The sequence below is a fragment of the Camellia sinensis genome, chromosome 6 (assembly GCF_055761805.1).
Source record: "Camellia sinensis isolate YWXY chromosome 6, ASM5576180v1, whole genome shotgun sequence".
Lineage (NCBI taxonomy): Eukaryota > Viridiplantae > Streptophyta > Magnoliopsida > Ericales > Theaceae > Camellia > Camellia sinensis.
Window position 1 is genome coordinate 199,171,651 of NC_138966.1, and position 23,842 is coordinate 199,195,492.

General features: G+C 38.1%; 2 protein-coding genes across 5 annotated transcripts in view; both read left to right on the forward strand.

Moving 5' to 3' along the window:
- The window catches only part of LOC114284557 (uncharacterized), a 55,482-nt gene extending 33,151 nt beyond the window's left edge, over positions 1 to 22,331 (forward strand). The window contains exons 5-6 of the mRNA XM_082875828.1: positions 17,332 to 17,777; positions 21,977 to 22,331. Coding sequence (XP_082731954.1) covers positions 17,332 to 17,751 — 420 coding nt within the window. The 3' untranslated portion in view covers positions 17,752 to 17,777; positions 21,977 to 22,331. The remainder of the gene's footprint in view (positions 1 to 17,331; positions 17,778 to 21,976) is intronic.
- Positions 5,231 to 17,221, forward strand: LOC114317248 (uncharacterized). 4 transcript variants are annotated; one of them, XR_014333795.1, is made up of 7 exons: positions 5,245 to 5,664; positions 5,745 to 5,842; positions 14,664 to 14,925; positions 15,026 to 15,276; positions 15,377 to 15,604; positions 15,704 to 15,796; positions 17,120 to 17,221. XR_014333795.1 is itself a non-coding variant. In XM_082875825.1 (3 exons), the coding sequence occupies exon 3, from the start codon at positions 9,589 to 9,591 to the stop codon at positions 11,104 to 11,106; it is 1,518 nt and encodes a 505-aa protein (XP_082731951.1). In that variant the 5' UTR covers positions 5,231 to 5,664; positions 5,745 to 5,842; positions 6,602 to 9,588; the 3' UTR covers positions 11,107 to 12,009. The 4 variants fall into 4 exon arrangements, 2 of the variants coding, with proteins under 2 accessions (XP_082731951.1, XP_082731952.1); XR_014333794.1 differs by having other exon boundaries at positions 14,684 to 14,925; positions 17,120 to 17,214; XM_082875825.1 differs by lacking the exons at positions 14,664 to 14,925; positions 15,026 to 15,276; positions 15,377 to 15,604; positions 15,704 to 15,796; positions 17,120 to 17,221 and adding an exon at positions 6,602 to 12,009 and having other exon boundaries at positions 5,231 to 5,664.
- Positions 22,332 to 23,842: the final 1,511 nt, after the last annotated feature.

Sequence of the window (23,842 nt, forward strand, 5' to 3'; positions counted from 1 at the left end):
CCGCTGAGCCAAGCGAGATGGACCTCCACAAGCAAGCCCGCCGGCTATGACTCTGATTTCTCTGACAGGGGGGTGGGGTTACCTTGTGCTCGGGATTGCTGTGGGGGGCGATCATGGCCAGGGATGGTTGTGCTGGTTGTCGGGGAGGAGTGCGCCGGCGATTGTTTCTGATGGGTTCGGTCCTTTGCCTTTGCTGAGGGTAGGTGTCCGTGAATCGATTGAGACGTCCCTGACGAATCAAGCCCTCGACCTGATCTTTGAGGTTAACACACTCCTAAGTATTATGACCGTGGTCCTGGTGAAAACGACAATATTTGGACTGGTCTCGACGATTGGAAGGAGACCGTGATGGTTGGGGTCATTTCAGGGGGTAGTCTCATTGGATCTGATTGAGGACTTGTTCCATGGGGGAATTAAGGGGTGTGTATTGTTCGAACCGGCCGGGCGGTCAGGCTGGTGCCGACCGATCGGCTCTGGGAAGTCGGTCGGTATACTGAGGTGTTTGGTTATTGTACTGGGTGTTTCTGGTTTCTGAGTCCTTTCTCTTCTCTCTGGGGGTCGGGTTTTTGGCTGTAAGGTCTTGGCGAGCGGCTAGGGAATCTTCTGCGTTCATGTATTTTTGGACTTTGGAAAGAAGGGTTGCCATGGAGGTTGGGGGGTTTTTTGAGAGGGAGAAAAGGAAATCCGATGATCGTAGGCCGGCCATGAATGCCGTGAGGATGACCTTGTCATCGTTTTCCGCCACCTGCAGGGCTTCGGTATTGAAGCGGGTGACAAAACTGCGTGGCAACTCCCCCTCAGTCTGATGGATGTTGAGGAGCTGGTTTGCCGAACACCGCTGGAGCTGGGCTCCAATGAAATGGCTGAGAAATGAGTCACTGAGATGCTGAAAAGTGGAGACAGAGTCTACTGGCAGTTGACTAAACCAGAGTCGAGCCAACCCCTTGAGTGTCACGGGGAAAGCCCGACACATGATTTCATCGGGGAATGCATGGAGGATCATGAGGGTTCTGTAGGTCTCTAAGTGATCGACTAGGTCCGTTGTACCATCAAAAAAGTCGATCATAGGCATTTTGAACTTAGGAGGTAGAGGTTTGTCCCTGATGGAGGCAACCAATGGGGAGTTAGCTGTGGTAGATGGTTTATGCTGTATGTTCTGCATGACCCCTTGGAGTTAGAGCTTCATGGCTCGGAGTTCGGCGTCCTAGAGAGAATGTTGTCACCACCGGAAGAAAGCGGGAGCTGGGCGCTGTTGGCCTCTCCTTCAGGGGTTGGTGCCGAGATCGATGGATGTGGGCCTCGGGGTGGCAGGTTCATACCTGGGGGAGAGGATTGCAAGCCTTCCAAGTTGAGTGAATTAAGCTGCTGGATAGTATGGCTCGGGGCTCGCTCTTGGTTGGGTGGGATATCTAGAGGTGGTGGAGGAGGCATAGGAAGGTTTCTTTGGAGTAGAGCATTAATCAGGGCTTGGTTTTGCTCGGCCAGGCGGTTAATGCTGTTGGTGAGCTCGGTGAAATACTGTGGTGGGTTGTTTGGATTGGAAGGGTCGGCTTTATGATTGGCAGCATTGGGGTGAGAAGCCATGGATCTAGTTGTGACCATCCACCTTCACAAGTGGTAGGAGAGGGTTATGGGAAGAGGGTCTCCGGCGACAATGAGAACAACTGGTGCGCGGAACAAAAACTTTCCCACAGACGGTGCCAACTGATAATACTATTTGTTCCAGGTGGAACGGGTCGGACTGATCCACTGTAACAACCCTCGTACTGTTTACTGATTTATGACCGATTGATTACCGTTAATCACCGATTACTGTTAAACGAAGCTGATAATGACTGATAACTAACTGATAATCGAACTGAATGAAATACTGAACCGACTGACTGAAGTTGAAACTGAATTGACTGAGTATATGTTAGTTAATTGCATTCTATCTGTTTGATTGTCTGATTATCTGTTCATGTTTATATGTTTAAACTGCTATTTGAAGGCCTTATCGGCGGCCGAACTAGAAACCGATTGATGTTACGTGACCCTCATATTTAATATGATTTTATGGTATAAGTATCTGAAAATTGATTAGGTATGATTAAATTAGATTAAAATAAGCCAATTGAAGAGTTGGACTTAATTACCGTTTTGTCATTGAGTGGGCCACTATCTCACACACATACTTGAGCCAAGAACAACATTTCCTCAGCCATTTTCCTTCTCATTGCCGACCAAGAGGGAAGAGAGGAGAGAAAGTGAGAGGAATTGAATTCTACCTTGGGTTTTGCTTGGAGAATTGAAGGAATTGAAGTATAGATTGCATATTTGAGCTCCTAGTCTTCTAATTCAAGCTCTAGGTAAGGATCTTATCTTCTTATTGATGCTATTGAACTAGTTCTTGCATGGTTCATGCTTCATTGTAGAACTAAGTCATGTTTTGGGTCATTAATGGTGAATTGAAGCTCATTTCTTGCATGCATGGTTGAATTAATGAGTTTTGAGTTGAATTCATGGTAAATGGTTACATGCATGTCCATGTTGTAAGAGTAGACCATGTTTTCATCTTGTTTTGAAAAGAATGAGCTAATTTGAATAAGCTTTGAAGCTTTGATTTGGTTTAAATCCTTGCATGTTTGCATGTTCTTCATATTCTTGAAAATGGGTTTGAATATGGTTCTAATTGACTCACCTTTGGGGCTTGAATTCATAAATTGAGCTTTGGAACTTGTTATACATTGAATTTAATGATGTTTTCCAGAATTTGGGCCCAAGAGGTCGAGTTTGGATTGGTTGAATGCTTGGTTTGAGCTTGGGAGGCAAATCTGGAAATTCCAGATTTGGCTTCCTCGCTCGAGCGAAGGATTCCCCGCTCGAGCGAGCACCTTTGTCCAGGGCTCCGCTCGAGCGACCATCGCGCGTAAAATTTCAGCATCCAGTACTTTTACTGTTTTGCAGACCGCTCGAGCGAAGGATTCCTCGCTCGAGCGAAGCCTTTGATTTTGGACTTACGCTCGAGCGTAGAAAGTCTCGCTCGAGCGAGGCTCCTATTTTCAGCAAACTTTGCGAAATGTTTTCTAAGTGTATTTTTGCATCCTCATCCCGTCCTAGGCATTCTTAGGCCTAGTTTAAGGCACCTTGATGAGGATATCATTGTAGAACACACCAAGGCAAATTAGGGATTAAGTTATGAGATTTCCCAACTGTGTAGCTTAGTGTGTTCAACCTGTGAACTGTGTAGGGTTGGCAACTGGGGAGACACGCTCTAGCATACTGTAGCCCAGAACTCTGTGAGTAACAATTGTGTAAAGATATGTTCAACTGATTATCTTCTGAATACTGAACTGAACTGTTTACTGAACTGGTATTATTTACTGAATGAATGTATGTCCTTTATTTCTGAACTGTACTGTGGCATCCTTAGTATCTACGGTTTACTGTTACTGTTACTGTCACAGAGATCTCTGTCGGTTTCCTTGTGGAACCACTACTGTTTACTGACTGATGGCCATCATTACTGTTCGGTCTTTTAAGACCTACTGTTACTGTTATGCTAATGGATGTACCACATATGACTGTTTACTGTACTGAGCAACTGAATTACTGATTGAAATGAACTGTTTTCATTACTGTAAGGACATTCATTCTAAACCCCTTTACGCTTTATGTTATTCACTGGGCTTTAGCTCACTGCTCATATATATATGTAGGTGTACAGGCACCAGACCGCAGCTAGAGGCGTCAGGGTTACTCCAGTTTTGTCAAGCCAGCCTTTGTGCCTCACTGCGAGGTTCCGAGCCTACTGTTAAGGCTTAGGGGTGTTTTAGAATTTCCCCCTTTTTGTACTGTTTCACTGTTTTGTATAGACTGACTGTTTACTGTACTGTTATACAGGGATTAGGTCCCTGTACTGTGTGACTGTCAATTTTGTATACTGTGTTGTACAGACGGAATGTTTTCTGTACTGTTATGTGGGATTGAGTCCCTAGTTAAGTGGATGTGAATATTGTGTATACTGTTCTGTACTGTTTTTGTAAAATGTATGAAAAGCCTTTTTGCATACAGACTGTCACAGCTCAATGGACACTATTTATTTACTATATTGGCTTCCGCCAGGCCCTGTACTCTGTTTCACTGTATTACTGTTCAGCAGGCCTTCGGTAATCTCGGATTACTGGCCGGTTACGGTGCTAAACCCATAGGGCCGGGTTTGGGTCGTGACATCCACGTTCCTCAAGCCTGTGTCCGAATGACCAAGCCTACTAGAAGACCTGCACAAGAGTTCAACGAGGAACGGGGAGTCCCCCAACGAACCCTCCGACTAGCAAGTTAGAGAGAGAAGTAGAATGTATAGATGAATTAGAGATAGAAAGCTTAACCTTCTTCCCGTCTTCGATGTCTGCTTATATCCTCTGGTAATTATTTCATTGTCCCTTCCGACCTGTCACCTTGGCCAAAAGTCTATGCTCTAGCTTACCTTGTTCATGGTGAAGCTATTCTGTCCTAACGGAGAGGGGTTATCGCAATAAATGCTGTTAGGGGCTTTATTAATGGCGATGTGCAGTGGTAATAACTTTGCAGATCTTTATCTGCTTATGTGGCTTGCCCTTCTCTTGCCATGTGTTTTGATGTCATTGGTTCTCGTTGTTACGTGGGGCTTCAGCCATGCTGGGCTTTAGTATTTGAGTTATGTATTGGGCCCTAAATGGTGGGCTATAATCTTTATGGGCTTACCCATATCAGAATGTATTTGGGAATAGGTAGGAGTAGCACTGATAGAAGATAAGTTGAGAAAGAATCGATTGAGATGGTTTCGACATATTCAATGGAGACTAACAGAGGCAGTAGTGAAGAGATGCGATACCGTAACAGTAGATGACTTAGATTAACGTTGGCTAGCGTTGTAAATAGAGATATGAATCTACTTAATTTGACTAATAAAATGGCGTTTGATAGGGCCACGTGGAGAAGAAGGATTCATGTAACCGACCCCATTTGATGGGACTTAAGGCTTAGTTTGATTTGATTTGGTTTAGTTTGGTTATAATTTTCTCTATATTTCTATAAGAAGTTATTGTCTTTTATATGAGTAGAGGGTTTGTGAAACGAGACTATTAACTGCACGAGTGAGAATATAATTTTCAGAACATTAAGAGATATAATGTAATTGGACCAAACCACAGGAGCGTCAGTGTAATTTACCCTAAAAAAAAAAAAATTTTGGGGGGAAAATTTCCAAACGGCGTCGTATTAATGATACTCTCTAGCGGAAATGAAAATGCTATCGAGCACTCACCGACTCACTCGAGAGCTAATACAGTCCACAGCCATGGCGGCGATCTTCACCACCCGGCGCACTGTAGCCTCCCTTGTCTCTCGCGCTCTCTCTTCATCCTCTTCTCGATCTCGATTCGCTCTTCCTCTCCTCCACAAACACCCCCAACTGGTCCCCAACTCAGTATCGACGATCCCAACTCGGTCCAAGACCTCTGGCTACTCTCCCCTCAACGACCCATCTCCGAACTGAAGCAACCGGCCCCCCAAGGAGACCATTCTTCTTGACGGCTGCGACTACGAGCACTGGCTCATCGTCATGGAGTTCCCCTCCGACCCCAAACCCTCCGAAGACGATATGATCAATTCCTACGTCAATACCCTTTCTCAAGTCCTCGGAAGGTAATTCATACATATATATGTTTGTCTTATACATGTTAATGTAGCGGGGATTTGAATGAATTGATGTTTTTGGGTATCAGTGAAGAAGAGGCGAAGAAGAAGATCTATTCGGTTTGTACGACTACGTATACTGGGTTTGGGGCTTTGATCTTTGAAGAGCTTTCCTACAAAGTTAAAGGTATTTGATTTCTGGGTTTGTGGTTGTTTTATGACTTTTTTTTAAAATTTTATTGTAAAATTTCAAATCTTTATTCTCGAATAATTTAGGGTTTTGGTTTAGGTTTCCATCACATTTATAATTTGTTTGTAAAATAAAGCTTTTGTTCCAAATTTGGTTGTTTCATGCTAATTTTATCAAATTTCAGATACTCTCCCTTGAATAATTCAGGGTTTAGGGTTTTGGTTTAGGTTTCATCACATATAACACACATTATGTCTTTGATCTCCGAAGAGCTTTCCTGCAAAGTTAAAGGTATTCGATTTCTGGGTTTTATAGTTGTATTAATTTTTTAATTTTTATTTTTTAAATTTTAGTGTAAAATTTCTGATCTTTATTCATGAATAATTTAGGGTTTAGGATTTACGGTTCATCAAATATATAATTTGTTTGTAAAATAATGCTTTGGTTCCAAATTTGGTTCTTTAATAGAATTGTTGTAGTTTACTGTTACAGGTTCATTTTATCAAATTTCAGATACTTTCCCTTGAGTAATTCGGGGTTTAGGGTTTTGGTTTAGGTTCCATCACATATATAATTTGTTTGTAAAATAAAGTTTTTGATTGCAAATTTGGTTGTTTAATAGAAGTATTTTAGTTTACTGTTACAGGTTAACTTTATCAAATTTTAGATACTTTCCCTTGAATAATCCAGGGTTTAGGATTTTGTTGACACTAAAAATTGCATATTCTCTGTCGATTGTATGTAACAAATGCAAAGAATTGGTCCAGCGGATGCTAGGTTTAAAGGCTACGAGTTTCCACAACTTTACAAGTGAAAAGCGGGTGAATACGAGGCCTAGAATACAGAGCAAGTGATAGAAATGAAATGGTCAAAGAGATAGACGTGGCCGTTGCAGTTTTTCCCTGTCGATTCGTCTAGTAATGAAGTGGAACGTGGCCAAACATGGCCCAGGTGTCAAGCCATAAAGTTAGCATACAAGATATACAGGATACGTGTCATGTTTCCTAGAAGAAGAGAAGCTGCAACAGTGAAGCGGTTACTGGCAGTTGCAGAGATCATGGGCACTGAAGTGGAAGTAGTTGGCTATGTGATGGGACACGTGGCAACAGAGCAGCAGTGGAGTTTGAAGACCAGCAATATGAAAGCTGGAAATTCGAAGTTAGGAGGATCTTCAAACAAATTTACAACCTTTATAGCATTAGGAGTAACTTAACTTAGTTCTTACTTAGGAGTAGTCTATCTGTAGTTTAGTTTCTGTAACTAAGAATTCTCCGTCGATTGTCATGTACATTGAACTGGAAGTTTAATTTTACTGATTAAATTCCAAGTTTGTTTGTTCAACAATTGATTTTCAGTATATTCCTTCTTGTTTCTTCACATTACAGCCTCCAAAGAAGTCCTTGAATCTGTCAAGGCATAGAACGTTCAGACTACAATTGTTTGATCTATTGTTGTTTGTGAAATTCTGGGTTTTCTGTCAAATCACATCTGTCGATTTGGCCCAGACCAGATTTTTTGCTAACATATTTTGGCACGCCCAGTGGGACCTGTCTAATTTGGAGTGATGTCTAGGAAGAAACAACATGAAGTCTTTGAAGATCTTGAGAAAAGGGTCGAAGATGAAGAAGTGTTGAACGATGGAGTTGAAAGAGTACAAGACAACTTAATTCATGGCCATTCAGTGGCCAGGCAAGAAATAGGCCAAGGAAATGGCCAAAATATGGCCAGAGCTGGCCAATCCAGTTGTCTACCAGTCGATTCAAGAAGGGCTCTTTTGCTGCATGCCCAGCAAGCAATTGGTTCCATGTCAGCATATGAGAACCAAGTGATGATTGATGACTTAATGACTTTGTTTGAGAAAGCCAAAATCAAGCCCAGTCAATCAAGAAAGATTGAAGAGGAAGCACAAGGGAAAAGAGCACAACCTAAGCCCCAAATGGCCCCTCAACAGCATGAAAAAGAAAGTGAACCCGTATCATTTTATAGACCTCCCACACTCCAAGAGAGATATGAGGAGGGAATGAACATAAATCCAATGTTTGAGAGGGAACCTTCCATATATCATACAAATCCAGTGTTTAATTACAATGTAAATAATATGGGAATGAGGCCTGGGGGGCAACTAAGTCCATAAATGTATGATAATCTTGCATTTGAAAGGCCTGGTTATCAGGTTATGTCAGAACAGAGAAATAGGCCATTTAATCAAGTAAGGCCTCAAGATGCAAGGGATTATACCATGCCTCAGCCATATTTTGAACTCTACATGATGCATCCAAGGCTTAGAGGGCCTGGTCCTCCTAATCCTTACTTCCAACCGGAGGTTGAAGGAGGAGGGCAGCAACAGCAACACTTAGAGCCTCAAGTCAACAGACAACAAATAATGAACATCATACAGGAAATGTATGGTCCAGGCTTGAGAAGGCCAAATAGACCAATGTTTAGGAGTCTTTACCCTCCATGGATGGAAGCAATTCCCATACCAAGGAATTACAGAATTCCCGAGTTTACTTTATTCACAAGGGAGGAAAGACAATCAACCATAGAACATGTGGGCAGATTCATACTCCAGTGTGGAGAACCTGGTTATGATGATAATTTAAAGTTAAAGCTCTTTCCTCATTCTTTGTCGAAAGTGGCATTTACTTGGTTTATTAACTTGCCGGAGAACTCTGTTCAAACTTGGCAAGACATGGAAAATCAGTTTCATGCTCAGTTTTTTAGAACTGAACCTGAAGTGACAATGGTGGACTTGTCAAAATTTAAACAAAGACAAGGAGAAAGTGCAGAGCAGTACATGGACAGGTTTAAAAAAGCAAAAAACCGCTGTCATGCATACATGCCTGAAATAGAAATAATAAGATTAGCTCAAAATGGTTTAGATTTTGAGCTTAGGAAAAAATTTGAAGGCATGATGTTTAGGGATTTATTCGAGTTGTCTTAAAGGGCAACTAGTTATGAGGCCATTCTCAGAGAAGAACAACATAGAAATGCAGCTTCATTAGGCACTTATTATCAAGAAGTCGAATTTGACATGGAAGTTAACATAGATGTTGCCCAAGTAATAGGTAAAAACCCTGTGGTTTGTGAGACATTAAGAAAGACAGACCAACCTGTAAGCATGCCAGCAACACAACCAGCCAAAAAGAATGTGGCTATATCACATAGACAATATTCTTTTGATTTGTCTAAAGCAGATGCATTGTTTGATAAGTTGTTAACAAATAAGTTTTTAACTTTAACTCCAGGCCACAACATTCCTAAAGAAAGGGACAGAGTTGGCAAGGGATATTGCAAATGGCATAATTCTTTCAGACATTCTACTAATAATTGTGTTACATTTCGCAATTGTGTGCAGGATTTAATTCAAAAAGGAATGTTGAAATATGCTGAGAAAGATAAAGGAGTAATGGCAGTTGACATTGATCCATTTCCTAGTATGGTGGAAATCAATATGGTGGCTACTGATCAGAAGAAAAAAGGGAAAAATCCTAGAGTTTTGTTGGTGGAGTTGGAAAAACTTCACAAGGAAAGGTTGGAGAAAATAGCAAAAAAAGCAAAAGGAAAAAGAGTTCAAAAGGAACCAAGTGAGAGTTTCATCTGTTTTAGATGTGGTTCTGAGAAAGAAAAAACTAAGGCTATTATGATTAATGGGATTCAACAAATTGGAAAAGATGTTGGCTTGAGGTTTAATACTATGGGAAGTGGAGATTTACAAATTTTTGATAACGATTGTTTGTTCTATGATGGAACAGATCCTGGAAGTTTTGGACCTGCAGAGGACTATGGTAAGGATGATGCTCCATTCTTATTCCAGGGAGCACCGGTTCATCCATTGCTTGGTTGGAGCTCGGAATGTAAGGACTATGCTCAATCAACATAAGGGTTCTAAGCCTTATGGAAACCCAAAGGTTCTGACTAGGCCATATAATGGCCATCAGCAGCAATTTGGTGCATCACATAGTGGCCATCAACAACTTGGAAGGCCATATGGGGGGCATCAACAATTGGCAAGACCATATGGAGGATATCAGCAGCAGCATCATGGCCCAAGAGTAAGGCTAGAAATGCAACTAGTCCAGTCAAGAATGGTGAAACCTCCAATACCATCCCATTTGGGATGGCAAGGAGTGTCACATCCAAAGTTTCCCATGAGTGGTTGGAGACCAATAGGAGAAACAAGAACTCAGAAAAGGAGACAGCAAAGAAGGTTTCATGCTATGACGTCCACTGCTGCAGGGGACAAACCATCTGGAAAACAAGACTTAGTGTGGACAAGGGAAGGATTGGTTCCTGCAGTTCCTGCTGCTAAAGGAAAAGAAGTGAAAGGGTCAACTTCTAAGACCCAGCCAGTGCAACTAGTTCAGATTTTGAAAAGAAAAATGGGACTAGAAGAGACTAAAGATAGACATGTGGGTAAGCTTTCAGAGAAGGCTTTGTTAAGGCAAAAGCTGAAACAGTTAGAAAAAGATCTGATGTCTGATGAAGAGGATAACAATAACAAAAAAGATGTGGTAATGAAAGATGGTCAAGATCAGCAGATGGTCATTGATAACAAGGATGTTAATGAAAGGGAAAGGGTTGAAGAAGATGAGGTGAAATCAGACAATTCTGGTGGTGACTTTGGAGAAAAGTTGGCTGCCATTCATTTTGGTTCTGTACTCCCTTCTAAGGAGTGTAACATGGTCATGGCCATCCCACAGAGGTTTCAGGCCAAACCAAACCAGCCAGATAACTTGGCAGGTGATCTTGAAGATTTGATAGAACCAGCTGTTCAGATAGCAATAGTTGAGACACAGGCCAAGCCATTGAGATCAATCGAGGTCATTAAGTCTGTCGATGGGGAGAAAGTTGTACTTCCAAAGCCAGAAGATAAGCTTATTAAACATCTGAGGCCTGTGTATGTTAAAACTTTTCTAGATGGGGTATCAGTGGAAAAGGTGTTGGTAGACAATGGGGCTATTGTCAACATTCTCCCATCTAAGACACTGAAAGCTATTGGTAAGTCTGTCAATGACCTACTTCCTACTGAGGTAAATATAAGTAATTTTTTTGGTGGATCATCTGAGGCTAGAGGAGTAGTAACTTTACAGCTTCAAGTTGGTTCCAGGTTAATGGGAACTACTTTCTTTGTAATAGACTCCACTTCTAATTACAATGTGCTCCTAGGTAGGGATTGGATTCACCTTAATGGGTGTGTACCTTTGTCTCTACACCAAGCATTAATTTTTCTAACTGATGGTGGTCAGAATAAAAAATGAATGGAAATCTTCTGGGCTGAAGCAAATCCTTTTGTTGCTGATGTCAACAACATAGAGGATGTGTTGTATGATGAGGATTTGGGCCCAGTTGTGATTGACAAAGAAGAAGTCAAATTGCAAGGGAAAGGCTTAACAACTGAAGGTTCAAGGCCTTCATTGAGGAAGGTTTCAAGCAGATAGGCCAGGAATTGGCCAAACCAAGCCTGATGCAGAAGCAGAAGCAGAAGAGGCTTGTGATAGAGGAAATTGCTGAAGATGGGGATGATACAAGTGCAAGTAATAGAAGAAGACAAGCTGGATGAGACAACTGATGTAATTAAATCTACTTTTTCTATAATTTTTTATTTCGTTTTAGAAAGTAAGTTTAGCCCTAAGTGTTTGCCTAATTGTTCTTGGGCAGAATGTGTAATCGACAATAGCCCTCTGAGTTATAAAGAGGTGCAACTGGAACATCTGAAGACGGCTCCTGCCAAACTTGATGATCTCAAGGCAGACGTGCAGGACCCTTTAGAGGAATATAACTTAGGAAGTAAGGCCTGTAAGAGGCCCATCTATGTAAATGCTAATCTATCTAAATGAATGTAAGAGCAAACTAGTTAGTTTGCTTTCTGAGTATGTGGATTGCTTTGCATGGACGTATGAAAAGATGCCTGGATTAGCTAGAACATTGGTGGAGCATAGACTCCCAATTAAAGGAAATTTTATTCCTCATAAACAACCTCCAAGAAGGATGACTAATGAAGTTATCTTATTGGTTAAAGAAGAAATCGAAAGGTTGCTCAATACAGGTTTTATTAGAACAGTCAGGTATATATATATATTGAGGCTCTTATTTATTCTCTTACTTTTGTTATTGTTTATCTTATATATAATAGTTAGTGATTGATTTTTTGTATAATATAAAGTCATTAATTATTAAAATAAAATGTAAAAAATTCAGTTTATAGTGATTTAAAAATATAAAATATATTGGATCATACTTAAAAATTTACAAAAAATGATCAATATTTATTTATTTTTAACCCAATAAATATGATCATGGAAAAAAAATATGCGTATCGGTAAACTGTTCCGGTTACCGCAACCGTTACACTACGGCCTTTACACCCCACAACCGCAACCGCGTCACCGCCACCGTTACAGCAACCGCAACCGCTTTTCAGAACCTTGGGTATGTTGAATGGCTGTCTAATATTGTCCCTATGATGAAGAAAAATGGTAAGTTGAGAGAGTGTATAGATTTTAGCAATTTGAATCTAGCAACTCCTAAAGATGAATATCCTATGCCAGTGGTTGATCTGTTAGTTGATTCAGCAGCCAAGAGCAAGGTTTTGTCCTTTATGGATGGACATGCTGGGTATAATCAGATCTTTATTAACCGAGAGGATACACATAAGACAGCATTTAGATGTCCTAGTGCCTTAGGGACATTTGAATGGGTAGTCATGCCTTTTGGATTAAAGAATGCAAGAGCAACTTATCAAAGGGCAATGAACTTCATTTTCCTTGATTTGATTGGAAAATATTTAGAAGTTTATATAGATGATGTAGCCATCCAATCTGACAGTTTTGATGAGCATCTAGAACATTTGCAGCAGACATTTCAAAGAATGAGGACATACAAACTCAAAATGAACCCTTTAAAGTGTGCATTTGGAGTTTCTACTGGAAATTTCTTAGGCTTTTTAGTACATCACAAAGGAATAGAAGTGGATGCTAATATAGCCAAAGCCATTTTGGGGGCAAGACCTCCAGCCAACAAGAAAGAGTTGCAAAGTTTTCTTGGAAAAGTAAATTTTTTGAGGAGATTCATAGCTAATTTGGCCAAGAAAACTTTAGCATTCTCTCCTTTAGTGAAAATTAAGTCAGACCATGAGTTTAAGTGGGAAGTGTGCCATCAAGAAGCTTTTGACTTGCTCAAAAAATACTTGGCAAACCCTCCAGTGCTTATGCCACCAGTGGCAAGAAAGCCTTTGAAATTGTATATATCAGCTTCTGACCGGTCGATTGGTTGTTTATTGGCTCAAGAAAATGATATGGGTCATGAACAAGCTATTTACTACTTAAGTAGAAGGTTAAATGATGCTGAAACTAGATATAATCTTGTTGAGAAATTGTGTTTGGCACTTTATTTCACAGCCATTAAATTGAGGCATTATTTGCTGCCAACAGAAGTATTTGTGATAGCACAAGCAGATGTCATTAAATATATGTTGTCTAAACCAATTTTAAGAGGGAGACAAGGTAAATGGATATTAGCATTAATTGAGTATTGTCTCAAGTATGTGCCACAAAAAGCAGTCAAGGGGCAAGCTTTGGCTGATTTCTTAACGGAACATCCTGGCACTTCTGTCGATTTAGACCTATATGAGGTCAATTTGGTGGAAAGTGAACCATGGAAATTGATGTTTGATGGTTCAAAAACAGATGAAGGAGTTGGAGCAGGTATTGTGTTGATTGCACCAAATAAGCAAATGTATCAGTTTGCATATCAGTTGGAAGCACATGTACAGTCTTGTAATCAAGCTGAATATGAAGCCTTGATAATTGGCCTAGAATTGGCCATAGAATTCAGGATTAGAAGCCTCCAGGTTTTGGGAGATTCCCAATTAGTCATTAAACAAGTTTTGGGAGAGTTTAAATGTGTTAGTGGTGCTCTGGAAGAGTATTTAATTGAGGTCAAATGGTTAACTAGTTTCTTTGACCATATCACATTCACACATAGGTTTAGACTGGAGAATAAAAAGGCTAATGAAATGGCTCAAGCAGCTTCTGGACTAAAAATACCTAAAGGGGCTCAGGAAAGGGTGATTCGAATTCAAAAAAGAAATTTTTCTGCACTTAAAAATAGGTGTAGGAATTTCCTACCTATTCTCACTTTGGATGTGACAGAAAAAGATTGGAGATTCCCTTTAATAAAGTACCTATCGAATCCCAATGAAAAAAGCAGTAGGCAGATGAGGTTTCAAGCCTTAAACTATGTTGTCATGGGAGATCATCCAACAAGCCCTGGTAAGTTGCACATGTTATTTTCTTGTTCGTGGTATCCTTCTGAGTTTGTTTTTTATTGGTCTGTATGTAGTAGCAGAGGTGAATTTGTTAATTGCAAAGGTCATGACACAGGTGTGTAGTTGTTTATTCTAGTGGATGATTATAAAGATAGCATGCAATGTGGATGGTATTTACGGAAGTGTGTCGTATGTCCATTGCCCTGTGATAGGGAGGTGCAAGGTGGATATGCTATAAATTTTTCTTCAAGTAAGACAATATGAGATTGAAATATGCATCAGATTGGGGCTTGCTGCCACTAAATCCCAATAAGTCCAACAATTTGTTTCTTTTGAAAACTACTATAACCAAGAGTGTGCTCCCAATCCATTGTTTATTCATGAGTTTCTTTTGAAAACTACAATTTGTTTCTTTTGCTGCCACCTTATTTTCTTTTATTCATCAGTTTATCAGTTTATTTTTCAGTTTATTCATGTGATGTATATTTATCAAGTTATTCATGTGATGTATTTTTATTAGTTTATTCATGTGACACAAATTTAATCCAGAACATAAAACACTGTTCCAGCATCAGGCATCAGGCAGATTGGAAAATGGTTCCTGGATTAAAGACTGGTCGGCTTCGGAAAAAGACACTCACGCAGCTAGAAACAGACTCGCCAGCTGCTATTCCATTAGGATCAACCGTTGCTCCATCTTGTGTTCTCCCCGTCCCATCAAATGTGGGACCATCTCATAATGCCACTAGCGAACCAATGGTTGATTCTGATGAGACATAAGCCCCATCTAAAACACAGCCGAGTGGCGTAGGTAAGATTAAAGTGTATCAAATGTGTCAATTATCACTTGTCATTGCCATTGTTTTTTTGTACCCAATTTGTAGCCAATTTTCGTGTTGTTTTGTTAACAGGGACTTCGAAGCCCCTACGTGTACGCGGACCGACACGTGGCAAAGGCATACAAAAAATAATTCGAGCCAAGAAAGGGGAAAAATGTTATGTTCACATCGATCGTGAGTTGAATGCAATGACTGGCAAGTATACCACTCCAGCAACTAACGAGTTAGGAATTCAAATTAGAACCTTGTGCCCTTTGAAAGATGTGAAGTCATGGCTGGATCTTGATGAGACTACAAAAGCTGTCGTCATCCAATGAGTTCTTGTAACTAATATTACTTGTCTACAAGATGTAATTGTATTATGTATGCTAATAAGAAAGACTATTATTTAATGATTACAATTTCAATTTGTTATGCTTGTAGGACAAGTTTCAAATTGGAAATGATTTCCACAATGACTTACAAGCACAAGAGATTGTGAATAAGAAGGCTCATGGGTTGTACAAAGATTGGAGGTACACCTTGAAGCAAGAGTTCGAATTGTTAGAGGGACTTCCACGTGATGACATCTATGCTCATCCGCCCGTAGGGGTGAGTTTAGATAATTGGAAGCATTTGATCGATGTGGCATGGCAAGATGCATCTCACCAGGTAAAATAATAGACTAGATAGAGTACATACATCTATGTGAAAATGTGATATGCCTTAGTATTTACCAAAAAATTGTTTATCTGTTTGTCTTATTTTTAGAAACGGTCTAAAGCTGGCAAGAGTAATAGGAGTCAATTGCCGTACAATCATACCAATGGGTCTCGCTCATTTCCTATCGCAATGGCTACTATGGTGAGTTTGATGTTTTTTAAAACTTGAATCCTTTGTAATGTTTGGATATGTAAATGTTATGTTGTGATACATATATATATATATATATATATATGGTGAACTCTGTTACTAAACATCTACTATTTGCAAAAAAACTGTGTGGAAAGAATCTGTTAATGATACCCTTGCCAGATGTTTGCATTTGAAATCTGTCCAAGGACTATACTCTGTTTTTCATTCGAAATCTGTCTCGCAAAATCTGACTGGGAAAATCTGTTTCAATTCTGTTTGACAAAATCTGTTTGACAAAATCTGTTTGAATAAATATGATGTACAATCTGTTTGCAAAAATCTGTTTGAACTAATCTGAAAAAGTCTGTTTGTAAAAATCTGTTTCAATTGTGTTTGGAAAATTCTGTTAGTGATACTCTGATTGGTCTATTTCAATCAGTTTGTAAAAATCTGTTACAAAAAATCTATTTCAACAGATTTTTAGAAAGTCAACACATGTTAGAATACACATAATCTAAAGTGGTTATAAGTGGCTATCTGGGAAAATCTATTTGCGAAAATCTGTTGGACAGAATCTGTTTGACAAAATCTGAAAAATGTGTTCACAGAAATCTGTTGGAACATCTGCATTAAGTCCTCTACTGCTGTCTTGAATAGTATGGTGTTGAATAGTCTGGTCTGTTCTGCCTGTCTCTGATCTACTAGTGGTTATGCAATGTGCTATAGTTAGGTTGGTGTGCCTTGGTTGGTTGGTCATCTATGAATGTTTTCTGGCGTACATTGTCTGGTATGCTCTGAACTAGGTTGCTACAGCAGGGTTGCTGTGCCATGGTTGGTTAGTATGGCTGGTAAGACATCTCAGATGTGTGGGGATTCTGTTGGTCATGTATGAATGCTTCCTGAGTTCCACTTCTGCAGACTTCTATGACATCTTGGTTGATCCAGCAGTGGTCATTTTGCAGTGGTCATTTTGAAAAAATCTGCAAAAGATTTGTCTGGAAAATATAATTCTGTTAATGATAATCTTCTTGAATTCGAACTCTGTATAAACTACAAATCTGTTTGCAACAAATTTTCAAATCTGTCTCCAAATCTGTCCAGACATTTGTTTACAAAGCTGTTAATGAAAATTTGTCTATACAAATCTGTCTGCAAAGAAATGTGTCTAAACTACTAATCTGTCTGCAAAAACTCTGTTATCATGCAAATCTGTCTGCAACAAATCTGTCTGCAAAAATCTGCTTAATCTGTTTAAACTACTAATATGTCTGCAAAAATCTGCAACAAATCTGTCTGCAAAAATCATTGATTTATACGTTGATGTGTTAACAGGTAGCAAAAAATAGAGAGTTGGATTTTCCAAAGTTCTATGAGGACAGCTACACTTCAAAGAAAACGAATGATCGGATCCATCCGAAATGTAGTAAGTTGCATGTAAGTATGTGACAAGGAAATATATGTATTCAATATTTTCTTGTACTTAGTACCCAGTAATACATTTATGTTGCCAAAGTATTTTTCGACTTATTTATTTGAAATGATAGCAAGAGATGGTCAATGTACAAGCGGCTGCCATCGAGTCGGGGACGCCATTGACACAGGAGGAGATTTCAATGCAAGTGCTTGGACAGAAGAAAAGGTACTTGCTTGGATTTGGGAGTGGGCCACAACCCTCTACCATATTTGCATCACGAGCACGCGATAAGGACATGGAGGAAATGCGAGCTGAGGTGGAGGCACTTCGTGAGGAGCGGCAAAAAGATCATGACGAGTTAATAAAAGAGCGAGAGGAGCGCGAGAGATGTTACAATGAACTGTTGAAAGAGCGAGAGAAGTGCATTCAATTATCCAATGAGATGTTGAAAGAGCGGGAGGAGGGACAAAAGGCAAGGGATGAGACAAATGCAAAGGTCGAGCATCTTAATAACGTAGTCGCCAAACTGTCACAACTCTTGGGAATCTAAGTTGGGCATCCGACGTTTGCTTTTTGGTAAGAACAATTTCATTAATGTCACACTTACTTTGTTTAAATATGTTCGCTTTAAGAGTTGAAAATGTCATCAATTTGGGAGTTAGGGTTGAAAATGTCACAAACATAGTCGAAAAAAGGCGTTCGGGGGCCGAAAATGCAAAACAACCCCCCAAGTCACTATTTTTTCGTAACGGGAAGCTTTTCGGTGATAAATGTGACATGTAGGGACAGACGGTATGTAAGTAGGACACATAAATTAGGAGTTAGGGTTGATAATGTCATAAACTTAGTCAAAAAAAGGGGTTCGGAGGGCGAAAATGCAAAACTGCCCCCGAGCAACTGTTTTTTCGTAACGGGAAACTTCGCGGTGATAAATGTGACATGTAGGGACATATGGTACAAAAATAGGACACCTACGTTGTGAGTTAGAGTTGAAAATGTCATAAATTTGTTTCTTAATTGCCAACCCTGTAATTATGCTGTAATGCCATCTTATCCAACAACTTAAAACCTTATTTATTTATTTATTTTGTGTGTGTTAATTGGTTCATTTATCTATTTATATTTGCCATGCTTGGTTTATTTATAAATTGGATTAAATCATAAATTAAGCACCTGAGATTCACTAGTCTTTATTAATACATATTGAAACAACTTTCCATCATGTAAAAACAAAGGTATGGGCTTAGTTGTGGTCTGTGTACACATTGTAATTTTTTTTTTCTTTTTATGTGATGTTATTCATTGGTAGTAAAAATATTCTATAATTTTAGTTTATATAGACTCTGTATGTCTATGTTTGTTCTGTATGTATTTGCCTGAAGTTCAACTATAAGTATTTTCCAACATCAATAATGGGAACATAATAACTAATACTTGTATGCAACTTTACTTTTGGCCTTTTTTGGAGTATTCAAAGGAAGAAATGTGGGTGACATTATAGGGATACATATCAGCTGAGGTGTTAATAGAGTATTATTTTATTCTCTCTTTTTTTGTTAATTTGCTGCTGGGTGAGTTTTATATATTGATATATGTTCTACTTCTTAATTTTCTGAATTTTTTTAAGCCAACAAATCCGATTGAAGAAGCCTAATTGTTCTCTTCGGTTGTCCAATGGCCACTGTGTTCATGAACTGCCCTTAACTCTTGGCTCTTTATTTTCTGCACTTCTTTAAGCTTCTTAATGTCCTTAATTTCCCACAATAAAAATTGAACAAGACTAGTCAATCTTTCCATTTGTCCTACGACTGCTATGTTGATGAAGAACAACCCCAAACTCATGGCCTTGTGCTACTAAGCTGTAAAGCTTTACCTAGTTTATACACCAAAGCAAATCCTACAGCTTCATGTATTTTCACCAACCAACGTAACAACATAAACTTATTACAATCAGCCTTAAGATGGCTTTTTAACCACTGCCCTGAACCATAGTTACCAAATCTTGTACTAGAGGGTATTTCTTTGTTTTCATACTACACCTGGTAGAAGGCACAGTTCTTTAGTCGTGTAAAAGTTGTGATTTGTGAAGTTCTAGTTTCAATGATGAGCTCGGTGTGGAATTTGATTCTCCCTTCCTTTCTCCATAGGTTAAAAACTAAAAGTTAATAAAAATAAAAAAATACAGAAAAAGAAACCAAGCCCTATGTAGTTCCCTTCACCCATGCACTGTGGTTTTCCTTGGTGGTTGGGACATGCCTTGAATCAATGCTGCAGGTGGCTTTGAAAGTACTGCTTTAGAGTCAGCTACTAACCTTGGGAGTTATTGATGTTATTATTAATAACAAACTAGGTGTTTACTTAATTAGATTGAACTTACTTAGCAGTGTGCTTTATTAATCTTCTCTGATGTATTAATATCTGTTGTTGTGGTGTGAGCATCTGTAGAACATGTATATATATATATATATATATTAGTTTTTAACATAATTGAGGGCGTAATGGTTTCATGTGAATGGTTGCATACAGCTCAGTTATTAGCTGATATTGAAATTGTACTTGATAAAGAAATCTATTACCTACGGATTTGTGAGGGTGGTTTTCAGCTTGATATCTCAAAATATGGTGACTTCTCGATCGAGAATGAGGATATATATATTCTGACCTGTTTGTTTGATCATGACTTTGATTGCATATGCCATGTTTGGTCTTTGATTTTCTAGGCATTATAATATAACTGGGCCCATATGCCTTTTAACCAGGAAACTTTTGTGTTTAACTTAACCATTTATTGCATAAGAGAAATATTGCTTCTTATGCAATGTGAAAGAGCTTATACTTGCATTATATTCTCATTCAAAGATTTATATATTGACCTGAGCTCTTGGATGAGAACTTATATGAAAATTATTTGGTTTTGTTGGGTTGTTTATTTTGCTTGATAATTTAAATTAGGGAAAGAGCTTATGGTTTATTTTTGTTTTAAAAACTCAATTTTATTTCCCTCTTTCCAGCTCGGAATCTGGGAAATTGAAATATTTAGAAGTTTCAAAAACTCATTTTACTCTTGGTTTCCATTTTGATATCTGGTAAAATGAAAAGGTCATATGATCAAGAATGCTGCTGTTATTGGTTCTCTTTTCTTTTCTTTTCTTTTTTCATACATTCTCGGTTTTTTTTTCATTCTCCCTTTTGATGGATCCACTACTTTTGAAAATGTGAAAATTGTTTTATTTTACTTATTTTTTCCCCTCCCACTACTGTTTCTTGGAAAGTTTTCAATGTACTTTTTTTCTAAAATTGTTCTTAATGCAATGAATTAAAATTGTTCTGTGCGACTCATTTGAATCAGAAATGTTGACATAATTGAACTTATTGATGAAGAGTCTTGTACGCTTCGTTCTAGTTGATTAAGGTGTGTGGGTGTGTGGATCTCTAAGAACTCTCAAGTATCACTTGTGTGTGTGCACGCATGTTGTTGTTGCCGCCTTATTATTTTGAGGAGCTTTTGTGTGGCGATGCTTTTAGATAATGTTAGGAATACTAAATTTTCTACCAAATAAATGACTAAATATAGCATTTTCCGATGCTTTTTTGACTAGAGTTGTTCCAAACTGCTGACATGTTTGATGATGTTGGGATGTCAAAATACTTAATTTTTTGCTGAAGGTGCTTAAAATTAATCTTAATGCAATGAATCAAAATTTTGTTGTGTGAGTGACTCGTTTGAATTGGAAAATCTGATAAGTGAACTTATTGATGAATAGTCTTGTGTGCTTCCTTCTAGTTGCTCAGGGAGTGTTCATCTTTGAGAACTCCTGGTATGGTTTTTTTTTTTTTTTTTTTTGTTATTTTTGTTGTTGTTGTGGTCCAATTACATTGCATTTCTTGGCGTTTTGAAAATTATATGTGACGAAGGATATATCCTTAGAGTTGGGAGTTAGAGTTGAAAATATCATAAACTTAGTCGAAAAAAGGGGTTCGGGGGGCACCATTTTGCAAGAACTAAATGTGACGAAGGATATATCCTGTTGACCTAATCGTTTGGAAATTCGAACAATGGATTTGTAAAGTTCAGCTAAGGTTTAGGCGCAATTGTGTATTTGATAAGTTTAACTATCACCACTACAAATGTGCAACAACAGTTGAACAATAGACAGTTCATATATATAACATGGCCTCAAGATTTGGCTGATGGAAGGATAATTACTCAGCAACAGAACAGGGAACTTAGGACTAAAGAAGCCAAGTATTGAAGATACGTATCAAAATTAGATAGTAAGATGGAAGAATAGGTAAGCATAATCTTATATAGCTCTTGTCCCCATAAGCCTATAAAGAACCCATGGCATTACTCATTCACAAACAGAAGCATATCTACATCTATAAACCCACTAACTGGAAGCTTCATGGAGGTCACAAAAACATAAGCATAGTGAGTTTTATGGATACCAGACAAACTCTAATGATGGGTTCTCTTACATTTTTATAACAAATAATTTTTGGATGAAATGGTAAGTACACCCAAAATTTCTGTAATTTCGTAATACCTACACAATTTACTTTCACATTTAAGTACTAAAATTTACTTAGATAGATTTAGAGATTAAAAAGCTAAAACAAGAACTCATGATGGGTCCATGTTTGGATGTCTTGCATTAGTTAATAGATATTACTCTCCTTGTCTTTTAATGTTTGAAATTATTACGATATATATATGTCGTCCAGAAGTGCCTCTACACGCACCGAACTAATGATTTTTTTCCCCTTTTTTGCAGATGTTTTTGGACATACAAATGTGGATATGTTTTTGTTGACAAGTACGTGAGGACATTGTTTTTATATCTCTATCCGTATATATAGTGGTTTGTACAAAATATTTTTTTGGTAGAGTAAATATCAGCTAATTTGGTAGAAATTAACATAGCACGTGGTACAAAATAGTTTTGTGGCAGTATAGAATATAATTTTTGTTGTGGTACAGAAGTTATAGGTGTACAATTAATTTGGTTATTCCAGTATTATGTATGGAATTAAATTCTTGACGTGGGATTAGACATGGTTCTTATGAAATTTGTAATATATATATAAGTGGACGTTCAATATTAATTTTTTGGATGGTTGGAACTGAAATGTGTGCACGTTGTTGAATGCTTGATAACATATTTACCGTTGATGGATTATATTGTTTATACAGGGTACAGGTTGTATTAATAATAGATTTAGTGATGGATTAATTTGTACAGGTTGTTTATAGAAAATTTTATTTTTTTTTTAAAAAAAAAAACACGTTAAAGTATTTGGCTACCAAATATTTTGGTAGCCAAATACGTAATAGTTATTCTCAAATTATTTGGCCACCAAATATTTTGGTCTATAATAGTTATTCTCAAATTATGGTAGCACTTTTAGTGACTAATACATTAATGGCGGAAACATACCTTTTGCCGACTAAACACAAGCTAGTAGCCAAATGTGTACTTTCGGCGACTAATTATTTAGTAGCTAAAAGTAATACCTTTTGCCGACTAAACACAAGTTAGTAGCCAAATGTAGTCATTCGGCGACTAATACATTAGTAGCGGACATACCTTTTGCCGACTAAAAACAAGTTAGTAGCCAAATGTAGTCATTCGGCGACTAATACATTAGTGGCAGAAAACATACCTTTTGCCAACTAAACACAAGTTAGTAGCCAAATGTAATCATTCGGCGACTAATACATTAGTGGCGGAAAACATACCTTTTGTCGACTAAACACAAGTTAGTAGCCAAATGTAGTCACTTTCGGCGACCAAAAAAATTTTAGTTGCCAATACTATCGCCGACAGGGTAAAGGCGACAAGCTCAGCGACAAAATATTATGGTCGCTAAATCGTTTCGGCGACTAAATATGTGACTTTTGGCGACCAATATTTTGGTAGCCAAAAGTGACATTTCTTGTAGTGTAAAATAGTTATGTTTGGGAAGATGGTTAGATTTTTTTTTTTGATTAGATGTAATATTTGTGAGAGAAAACGTGAAATGGTCATGGGTTTGATGTGACCTTTTGTTTTATTAACTATTTTAGCTTATTTTGTTTTTTTATTTTGCTTTTGTTTTTATTTTTGTTTTTGTTTTTGTGAATTTTAGCCCCAAAAAAACCCAAACCCAACTTGCCAAACACCTAAGTAGTGTTTGCTCTTACAAAACTTATCCGAAATTCTCAAAAACTTATCCAAAATTCTCAAATCTCAATTATATGGAGAAAAAAATTGGAATGTATATGCTTCTCTTTGTGCTTTGATTGCGCCACAAAATTATTCTTTATCTTTCCACATCACAAAAATTTCTTATTCTATTTTGATAACATTTTTGCATCTGGATTAAGATTGCACCAAGATTAAAAGCATTACAAATATCTATTATGGACACGTGGCATGTTTCATGAGAGAAAGATCCATTACAAAACAGTAAATAAGTAATTAAGAAGTTGATAATTATAGATTAATTTTACATACTGAGAAAAATAATTAAAAATTTGTTTAAAAACACATAAAACAGTCATGAGCTCCACCTTCCTCTGTTCTTATTTTGTCATGCATGCTTCTTATATGTTTTATTTCTTTCTATCTTTTAATATTACCCACCATTTGACATGGAAA